At 43.4% G+C, this 11,386-nt stretch overlaps 1 protein-coding gene across 1 annotated transcript; it reads left to right on the plus strand.

The window, feature by feature from the left end:
• Nucleotides 1–2,537: 2,537 nt before the first annotated feature.
• On the plus strand, nucleotides 2,538–9,643 carry LOC130406459 (protein ABHD15-like). Its single transcript, XM_056612048.1, is given in 4 exon segments — nucleotides 2,538–3,075; nucleotides 3,077–3,541; nucleotides 6,144–6,496; nucleotides 7,718–9,643. Coding segments are annotated over 4 exon segments (1,554 nt in total). The 5' UTR covers nucleotides 2,538–3,015; the 3' UTR covers nucleotides 8,394–9,643.
• Nucleotides 9,644–11,386: the final 1,743 nt, after the last annotated feature.

An 11,386-nucleotide genomic window follows, 5' to 3' on the forward strand; every position in this document is an offset into this window, starting at 1 on the left:
ATGCGGAGCATGATGATTTGTTGCTCTACCTTTCTAGCATTGAAATTAAACTCTGTAAGTATAAATCATGCTTTAGCATCAAAGAGGGCGAGCTGGGGGCCTTAAACAATGTAGGCGGTCTGACTCTGAACTCTGTAGCTCGGAAAAAGCCTTGGCTTTTTTTTCTTAAATTCTGGCACCGTATTACATTATTATATTTGATATTTCCTAAACAACCACAAAAGTGTTGATAAAAGCAGGCCCTACCTCACCTGAGATGACATGAGTGTTGACTGCAGAGTAGTGCAGAGCGCATTGGGAAGTCACCGCACACACTTTGTTTGGTAGTAGAGAGAGCTTGTCATACCGCCATCATAGCAGATGTGTGCGTGTGTGTGTGTGTGTGTGTGTGTGTGTGTGTGTGTGTGTGTGTGTGTGTGTGTGTGTGTGTGTGTGTGTGTGTGTGTGTGTGTGTGTGTGTGTGTGTGTGTGTGTGTGTGTGTGTGTGTGTGTGTGTGTGTGTGAGAGAGCGAGCGAGAGAGAGGGAGAGGGGGGAGAGAGCAGAGTTGATGGTGCGAGTTTATCAGACAAGTTAACAGGAACAGCGTTGTGAATTCAGTACAAAGGAAAAACGCAGGACTCTTAAAACATGGTTTGAATCGTTCTTATCAACACAGCTGTTTTGCGTTCCCTTAAAATGAGGCAAGTCTATCCAGGATTAGGGAGCGAGAGAAAACAGCAAGGTTGTGATCCACATATTGAGTCTATGCACGGACCCATGATGAGTCATGCAACAAATGGGTTTGATTTAGCTGTCTTGTCCTCCTGCCCTGCTTAACCAACCCCCCCTGGTTGCATTGTTATGTATGGATTAACATGTTGTTTTTAATGTCATGACGCTATCTGGCATTTTGGCACAGCTGATGTTGAAAAGGATCCCATTTTCCGAAATCATGGAATCCAGCCGACCAGATACCTCTGATGATGAATCATGCTTGGATTCAAACCATGCGTGTAATAACAACAATGCAACCATGATGCTATAACAATAAGAACATGCTTTTTTATCATCTTCAATAGCTACATGGATGTAAGTCAAATGGTCATTCATATAATAGTTGCCCTCACATCTTTAATCAAAATGGTCCATTTCCTCAAAGCTTTTAGCAGAGCATCCAATAGGCAGATATCCTACACAGAGATAACCAATGAAGACATATCCAACATAGAGTTAACCAATCAACACAAAGATAACCAATCAACACGAAGATAAGTACTACATCCAACACAGAGATAACCAATCAACACAAAGATACTAAACACATACAACACAGAGATAACCAATCAACACAGAGATAACCAATCAACAGAAAAATAAGCAATAAACACAAAGATAAGTACTTCATCCAACACAGAGATAAACAATCAACACAGAGATAACCAATCGACACAGACCAAACCAGAGTGTTTCACTATTTCGCCCTATTTTAGCCACTCTCAGCTTTCTCTTGAAAACGATCTAACGGGAGAGTTGGTGTGCAAATGTGTGCGTGTGTGTGTATGTGTGTGTGCATGTGTGCGTTTGTGCGTTTATATGTGTGTGTATGTGTGTGTGTGTGTGTGTGTGTGTGTGTGTGTGTGTGTGTGTGTGTGTGTGTGTGTGTGTGTGTGTGTGTGTGTGTGTGTGTGTGTGTGTGTGTGTGTGTGTGTGTGTGTGTGTGCATGTGAGTCCTCCCCACCAGATGAGGGTTTGTGAGCTGCACTAGGATAAAGAGAATACATTTGTATGCATAATCAAAATCCTTCCTCTCTCTTTGGAAGCTTGTTGCATCAGATGGGTATTTAGATGTTCGCCTGTATCGTGGATGTGGTGGATATTGCGCAAGCCTTTCGGCTTCAGAAGGCTGTATTTGGATTGACTATGGAGGTTATACAACACACAATTAAAAGACACGTGAGAGACACAATGTCCTTTTCACATCATCAGTATAACATACATGTCAATGTCCCAATGTTAAGATTATCCTTTGGAACTGGTTGTTCTTCTTGTGTACATTTTTGTAAACTACCATGGCAATGTTTATTTTTTTCCTCTTTTGCAGCATGAAGGCATGTGTGTGATCGTGCAGAAAGGTGAAAAGGAAACCTTCAACACCCTTATGAGCGTCATTTACCAGATGACACCCATTCATAATGAACAGGTCTTATGACTCTTGCCACAGCAGATAATGGGGTTGCCTTTTTACTGTCTGTATGTATCGTACACTGCAGCCAACATCAAGTATTTGCAGTCTACATATTTTCCTCCCAAAACAAAAAGGACCGATGTGTGTTTGGTCATAACTGCAGATTCATTTGGACCAGGATCAAAATGGATAGTTTTGGCTTACTTGTTCATGCAAAAAGTACAAATAGTCTAGGATAGTGAAAGTGCACAACAAAAACAAAATACAGCGTGGGGACTATAGATCCCACAAGAGGTTGGCTAATGACGGTAGAGAGTAGAAATCGTGAGGCATTGATAGGCAGAGTAAACTCGGCACCAGTGTGGGTTCCTGTGTTGACATGATGGAGGAATGGGAGGTGCCCGCCAGCCACGCGCCCTTCAGCACAAAGTACACCGAGAGCCGCTGGAGCATAGTGAGCGCGCGCGCTCCACAGAAGGACGTTTGTTACCAGTTCATGCATTCAATACGAAACCTAGCCTATCGAGCAGACATGGTGAGCAACGCTCAGGATGCGTGTTGATGATAAGTCGACTAGTTGGACAAAAATAATTCAGACACATGTCTCTCGCAAGGACACTCGGGTGCTTTCTGGCACCGAGGCTTGGACATTTTTAAGGTAAATTCTATTACAATTAAGGAATCGCTGATTTAGTCTGACACGTTTCCAGTTTATTGTCTGTTTTTGAAGAGCTAAACAGAGTTTAAAAACACCATAGTGCGGACTGGCTATTTTTTGGTTAAATTGGTCAAAGTTCTGACATCTTGATAAAGTAGGCCTATTCGTTTGATTGAACGGCACTTCGCGCCAATGCTGGGATGGCTCGTGGCGGTTGGCTGTGTGATCCTGGTGGCCTGTATTTGGCCCGCGTACCAAATATCCAGGGTCCAAAAAGAAGCCTTCCTCGGACGCACTTCTCCCTGGACTCCTCACTGGCATCCCGCAGGAGAAAGCCGGAGAGACGCCGGCCAGTGACCGTGGGCACGAGAAGAGCGCGTCCGCAGTGGCGCTCATATGCAAGCCGTCGGCGCTGGCCAACTACCTCCTCAAACACTGCCGGACTTTCAACAACTACTCCCCGTGCGTCGGCTGGTCGTGGCGGGCGAGCGCCATCCTCCAGAGTGTGTACGACACGTGCTGGCCCTACAGCAGCCCCGTTCAGTTCGTGCGGGACCACCTGCAACTCAGCGACGAAGGTCTGGTGTCCCTGGACTGGGCGCTGGCCCTCTGCGGGACGTCCTCCCACAAACTGAGGAGGACGTCGAGCACCTCAAACAGCCCCGTTCTTCTCATCGTCCCCAACTCCTTCGGGAAGATCACTAGGAACGTGCTGAAGGTATTTTGACACATTCTCCCGCTTGTCTGCGACCGAGCACGCCTTGTTGAAAATCATGCTTTGTTTTCTGTTTACAAAACAGTCAGTTGTGTAGACACAACAGAAAGATGGTGGAGCACGTCACCACATTTCTGATAGAATCACTAGTGATTAGTATTTTTTACTGGTGCCGAGCTGTAGCTGCACAATACTTTAAAGCACAAAAACTAAACTTCTCAAAAGAGAATGCATGCCCACAAGGAAACTTCAAAGAGCAGAACACGCTGTATGTTTTTATAGGCCTACACAGCCTATAAAAACAGAAAGACATTGGTATCTGGCTTTGTTTAGTGAGTTCCTTTGCCATTAACTCCCAGAAAAGTAAAGAAGGGAATTGAGGAAAGCAGTGGAGATTAAAGATAAGGAACATGGGTTTACAGGGAGAAGGAAAGGCACTGTTATTTATATAAAAATATAGTTAGACTGGCCCACAGCTGGAGTGTAAAAAGAATTATGGCAGGCAGAATGTTATGGGTGATGTAGAGGTATGTGATGATGTGTCTAATGAACCCTGATAGCTCAGGAGCCGCCAACAAAAAGCATGCTTCATCAACACCACTGCAACTGTATTGTTTGTATGTTTGTGTGTGTAAAGAAGAAAAAGTGATATGATAACTCCTGGCGAATCGCGATGTGTGAATATCCACTATTCATACAAAAATGTGTTCATTCATAATGTCGAAAATGTATGAATGAGCTAAAACCACCTTGAATAATTGCATCCATTTCCACTCTGCGCCCCCGCCCCGTCACCCTTGGTGGAAGGAGTTATCGGCCTCCACAATATGAATTAATCTACAATCTTCTGAATAACGGTTACTTGAGAATTATATCTGTGATCTTGAATCCACATTCCTTATTGATTCAAGAGTTATTCACTTAAGAGATTTGAGTCTGCACAGACATTGGGTCTAACAGACATCTGTGTCCTGTCATGTCGTCTCTATGAATTTAAAAGCATGCTGCATGCAGCTCCAATGCGGCCACAATTTAAAAAAGCCCAGTTTTTACTAAGACTCAAAGAGGCATAAACTATGTTGTTTCGTCCAGTATCTCTCACACAACCTGAAGCATATTTCTTCCTGTCAAGGTTGTAAGCTGCAGTATCACATCTTTAGAAAAACAATTTTGCCAAACACTGGACCCATTGTTGATATCTTCGTTATCAATTATATACACAGATACAAACAGAAACATGTCGCTGTGTGGGTGTGTTTATCACTGTTCATGGAATTTCTCATTCACTTAACAGTTTCTCAGCCCAGGCAGAAAGCAAGTTGCATTTCTCTCTCTCTTTTCCCAGGCAGAGTTGTGTTATGTCTTAGTCATGCTGGGTTTGAATAAAACATTAAAAGAAAAAATAGTATGACTAACTTTATTTTACAAATATGTTTTTGGATTCGATTTTTGTGAATATCATCTGAATAGGAAAATTTTCAGTAGACTTCAAATTCGTAATGCATTGCATTTAGCTTGCTTTGTCATTTTCTATTTTACGTCGTTTTCATCAGCATCAGCTTATAGACATTGTAACAATAGCAGACTGCAAATTCAATGTATTGAATAAGGGTTGGTAATTAGGAGAAACCAGCGGGTAGGCTAGATTAATCATAATGATGAAAGTATCCAATTGGAAATATCCCACCCCTCGCTTCAGGCCTCCCTCTAAAAACAGTCCTCAAAACACATAACTAGCCTGCTGGTCATACTTTCCACATCCGTGGGACAGCTGGGTCCGCCTTGGTCGGCGTAACGTAAATGTCGTCATCAGCCCATGTCCACGTCAACATGGACGACCCTACCTTTAAAAAGGTAAAGAATACGGAATTCAAACCTTGCTGAAACCAACCAAACCAACCAAAATCTGATAAATGTTCGATGAAAAAACCAAAGTATATGTTATTTGACGGAAGGTGTTTCCATGCCACCAGTTCCTCCTCATCCTATATTTGTGTGCTATCTTTTCGTGACTCCATATCTTACATAAACATTGGAAGAGACAAAAATGCCACTGCAGCATTTTTCATCTGGTAAATATTTAATGTTGTGTTATGCTACATCTCCTCCTGCTTTGACCCGAGGGTTTAACATTTCTGCAGGTTTCAAAACCATCCAGAAAAAAAAGTTATATACAAATTGAATAGCTGTCCTTAACTGATTCAACCCATTTTTTACAGCACAAAATGTGTTGCCATGTTGGTTTAAAAAGTTGAATATCTGTTTAATTCAATTTAGCGTAATAAAAGTTAAAGATGTAATTTTGGTACTTAGGCTTTTATTTAAAGCTGATCGTCCTTCATTCTGCCAAGCGGCACATTTAATGACTGTTATCATTAAGGTTGTTCTACAACGACCTTTAATACCATAGTTTATTCCTCATACTTATTTTTCATTCGTTTTTCCTCTATTTTCTTTACTGTCCGATGTGGAGTAGAGAGACCTTTATATAATCTTGTATGACATAATATTCATACAACCATACAGTTCAGAGTGGACGTTTGTTTTACAGGTACCAACGATCCAAAGTACCCTCTGGTGACCTCTCTGTCCCCCCTCTGTCCAGCTGTGCGAGGCGGCGCTGTCCCACGGCTACCTCCCAGTGGTCTTCAACCGGCGCAGCCACAACGGGACGCCCCTCACCACCCTCAAGCTGCAGCAGTTCGGCGACCCGGCCGACCTGCGCGAGGCCGTGCGCTACATCCGCTACCGGCAGCCGGCAGGGCGGCTGTACGCGGCCGGGGAGAGCACCGGCGCTGGCCTGCTGCTGTCCTACCTGGGGGAGTGCGGCTCCTCCAGCTACGTCACCGCCGCCGTCTGCCTGTCGCCCGTCTTCCGCTGCCAGAGCTGGTTCGAGAGCGGGCTGCCGAGGGCCGTGCAGTGGGCCCTGGTGCTCTACCAGAAGATGAGCCTGAGCAGGTGGGCACGGAGGGGAACACGGCGGTGGGAGGGAGGCACTGGGGCACTGTTCAGGGGAATGCCCTGGGAGTGGAAAGGGGGGCACGAATTCGGGAGTGGCACAGAATTACAAGGGGAGCGATGCAGAGAATGGACACGTCATCAAACCCGACACATTGCCAGGCTCACAGCTTGACTTTGATTGACAGGTTCAAATTATATCAACAGTCAGATTTTATAGGGATGTGTCAGATTCACTCCGATTTTTGGCCATGTCCTAGTTTCTTAGTTGTCACAAATGGAGATAGCTATGTATATGTAGGCATTGCCCCAGATACAACCTGATACATTTTCCAGTATTGACCAGAAAGTAACCCATAACACTTGGATCACATCTGCTATGGATGCTCCTGCAAGACATGCGCACACCATTTCTTCAACAACAGCATCAGATGCAACATTTATACTTTGCTTCTTGCGACTAAATAGAGTAAATTATGTTCAGTAAACGTAGTTTAAAGTTAAAGATGGAATTCTACAGTGTGGTAAAAAAGAATGCCCTCGTTTTTTTCTGCCTGCTATATAGAAAGATATGAATACATAATGGAGTTATATTTCCCTGGAGAGGGATGAAAAGTGGAGCAATAAGGATTAGTATTAAACTCATGGGTAGTAACATTAAAGTACTAAATTTAGCTGATGCTTTTGTCCAAAGCTACGCATAATAGGTGATTTCAACAATGAGATACAACCAGAGTGGGCAAGTACATACAATTCAACAAAGGAGCAAACTGCTTTAAGTGATATCTTAGATATATAAACATATATATATATTTCTATATATATTTTATTTATTATTTTCAATTTTGCCAAGATGCAGTCTGAACAGATGAGTTGTAGCAAGATTGCAATAAAGTGACTATCTACAATGTGCTCACACTGTTGGATCAATTCAGAGGACACATAAATAAAATGACAGAGAAATGGCTTCAGAGAGCCAATTCCACTGCCTGGATCATCGAAGCAGAATACACTCATTGTTTTTGAAATCTGAACAGATCAGCTGTGGTGCTATAGCAAAATGGGGGTCATTGAACAAGAAGCCATGGATCTCGATGGGGACCATCAAATAAGTTACTCAGATCGATGCTAACACGTTATATGAAACGCATGTTGCTCTTTAAATTGATTCAATGTCTTCATCCTGTCTTTTGTGTGTGTGTGTTACGGTGGTGTGACTAGGTACAGGACAGTCCTGGGAGAGACTGTGCATGCAGACTCTCTATTTTCCAGCAGTTCACTACGAGGTTTGGAAGAGGGCCTGTTTTGCCAGACACCCCATAAAAGCACCAGCCTCCCTACCTCCACCACCGCCACCACCGCCACCACCGCCACGTCGGGCTCCACCGGACCCAACACCTCCGGGAGCTGGGAGGCGTACTGGGACCGCAACGAGCCGCTGAGGGACGTAGACGAAGTGGCCATCCCCGTTCTGAGCGTCTGCGCCCGGGACGACCCGGTCCGCGGCCCCCCCCGGTACACTCTGCCTCTGGAGCTCTTCCAGACCAACCCCCACTTCTTCCTCCTGCTGACGGAGCACGGCGGTCACTGCGGCTTCTCCGCCCAAGCCCCGGTGACCGGCGTGGCTCCTGGGTCCGGGTCCGGGTCCGGGGGCGGGGTCGGGATGCCCAGGACCAGCTGGAGCCACGGGGCGCTGCTGGAGTTCTTCAGGGCCACCACCGACTTCTTCGCCACCGAGGAGCGGGCGAAGCAGCTGATGGCGAGGAGGCGCGGGCTGGGCGGAGGGATGGCCGGCCGCTCTTTCCGCAACCGCAGCATCAGCACGTGTAAAAGAGTGCCGGAGTGCTCCCACAACATCCACGCCATTTACAGCTGGCAGAGGTCCTACACGCGCTGAGCCGTCGAAAGAGGAGAAAACCTCCCAGGTTCACTGCCAACATGCGGCAGAACAGCTGGAATACTCAGACGGCCGCGATGAAGTGGCACCGAAGCGGGAGGCGAGCGCCGCACGCTTTGTGTGAACTCGAAGAAATAGGGACTAATTCAAAGTCTGGCACTCTGACATTGCACTGAGTGAGGAACGGCTGTTTGTGGTAAAAAAAGACCACCGCCATCTTTGAAACTGTATCGGTCTTTGTTCTGTATTGTTTGATTGTATTTGAACTTTACAGAGGCACATATTTAAGTATCTAGAAAACACAGTGACACATTTTTAAATTTAATCTGTGCTGAAGATACAGACTTGATTCATAACTTTTTCTTTCATACTGTATGATCTTGTGTTATCTGTAGTTCAATGAGTATGCCTTGGCTTTTTATTTATTCTATGTACAATGACGAAGCATTCAGAACCATAGACGGTGGAAAACACGCGTAGTGACTTTGACACTGTGTTGCTCTTAAAGTGAAGGGCAATCAATTCCGGATGTTATGATCCAGTTGAGAATGCATTAAGTGTATAGTGTATAAAGTGTATGAAGACCTGCCTACTGTAGCAGAAAGAGAGAGATCTTCAAGGACTTTACATAAACTTAAAAGAAAGCATAGGTTGTGAACTTTCTAATCTTGTGGGTAACTGGTGGGTTGTTGGGGAGGGGATATAACATGGCGGGGAAGCCAATGAATGACCTTATTGGTTTTCACCCAAACTAAGATGGTGTTTATTTGTGACCATAAATAGTCATGTTCTAATGTGCCTTGTTGCGACCCGCTTCTTGGCCAGGGTTTGTCAATCATGCTCAATGTATTTTTCATTGTGGCTCCATATCTTTTGATCTTTGTGCCATAAATTGCCCTTGGAGGATTTGAAGAGAATCTGACATTCGTGTTGTTCTCATTGATGATGTTGTTGTTGGTTAGAGAGGATGAAAGAAAATAGAAACTGGGATAAATTATTAATTATATATACTGTAGTCTCTGTTTTAAAGGTTAGAAACATGTAAAAAAAACATAATGCACATGGCAGAATGTATGAGTTGAATAGGCATGACAATCCTGTGTCTTGTGTAACATGTCAAACAGAAAATGCAGCTAGCATCGTCATTGCATTAACATTTACAATTTTCTCTAATAAACCTGAATTAAACGTAAATGTCTTATCGTGCTATTGTTCAACGTGTCAATAAACCAGCCTGATCACTACAGATGATGGTACCACTCCCATAGGTTTACAATAAGATGAATTATTCTCAGTTTATCTACATCTCATGCAGAAACGGCACGAAAAGGACATCCACTGCTTTCAACTTGTTTATGTACAATTTCATTAACGTATATCTTCATATCTTTGAAGGTCAGATAGTACGGGAAGCTATTTTTAGACTTTAACAAGATATCCTAATGGATTTCCATTGCAGCTACATCAGCTGCATCATTAGTGTTCCTGGTATTTGTTATACATGTGGCACGGACAAACACACACACACACACACACACACACACACACACACACACACACACACACACACACACACACACACACACACACACACACACACACACACACACACACACACACATCAATCCAGAAGGTTTGATTATGTTAAAAGTCTTACTTGAGCCCGATTAGGCTCATAATTAAATGAGAAAAAACATTGGTCAGCATCATTCAAAATGAAAAACATAATGGTTCAAATTCTATAAGGGAGAAAAGCTTTTCAACACACAACAACACTGATAAAGCCAGATAAAACAAAGATTTCCATTACGATTATGCTGAGTCGGCTTTGGTCAAATCCTCGGTTAGTTAACACCAATGGACAGTCCCTAAAATAGCCCGTTCCCAAGAGAAATGCCACCAGGAGGTTGTTGATCCGATGGGACAATCACCACAGCTTGTCCTTAGTGACCATCATTTCCTCTGACAGCTGGCGCACTGCCTCACCCATATTCACACACACAAACACACACACACACACACACACACACACACACACACACACACACACACACACACACACACACACACACACACACACACACACACACACACACACACACACACACACACACAAACACAAAACACACTCAAGCACATCATTCATTTTACCAGTAAACTGAGGGAGTATCACCATGAATGGTGTTATTATGATCAAACCAAAAAACATATGCTTTTGTTTTAAAAATATTAGGGTTTCCTAATGGATTTCTTGACATAATCCCAAACATGGACATAGCAACATGGTTTATTAATCAGCCATATTTTATGTTTCTACATGAGGAAAATGTTGGTGCTCTCTTTGATGTTCTGAATTTTTGAGCACTGTATATGTGTGCAACACACCTTAATGAATACATTTAAAATATGAGATGTTAAGAAGTATATACTAAGTGATAAGACTTGAACCTCCATCAGATAAGCATGTCTGCTGGCACGCAACTCCAATGTTTTTAGTGACATATAAACAGCAGGCTCTACTAGTATATAATCTGTAGCGTTTCTAGCAGCATTACAAGCCATGACAATCTGTCATAATGTCATGGCATTAGACTTTTCTTACATTCACCATTTTTATATTTCTAAAAGAAGTAAACATACAAAGGATGTGATTTGGTTTGTGAATACCCAAGAAATTCAAATAGCTTCAATCTGACATTGCCCTTTCCCTGGATTAGCTTGTCTTTTGTCCTGTTCGTTTTCCTGTGGACATTTAGCCAAACATATTATGAACTTGAGCACACAGCTGGTATTTTTGCAATACATTTCAGCCTTGATAAGGCCCCTGTCAAATTGAGTCATGAATATTAAATTACCCTTTAACACTTTGCCTATTTAATTCACATCCAATGGCTTGCCTCAGTGATCAAAGCGTGTAATTCAATTTGAGGTGATTGATTTTTAGTTAGCAAAGCACTCAACCTTAACCTCAATGTGCTTAATGCACATTCACA

The sequence above is a fragment of the Gadus chalcogrammus genome, chromosome 16, assembly GCF_026213295.1.
Source record: "Gadus chalcogrammus isolate NIFS_2021 chromosome 16, NIFS_Gcha_1.0, whole genome shotgun sequence".
Lineage (NCBI taxonomy): Eukaryota > Metazoa > Chordata > Actinopteri > Gadiformes > Gadidae > Gadus > Gadus chalcogrammus.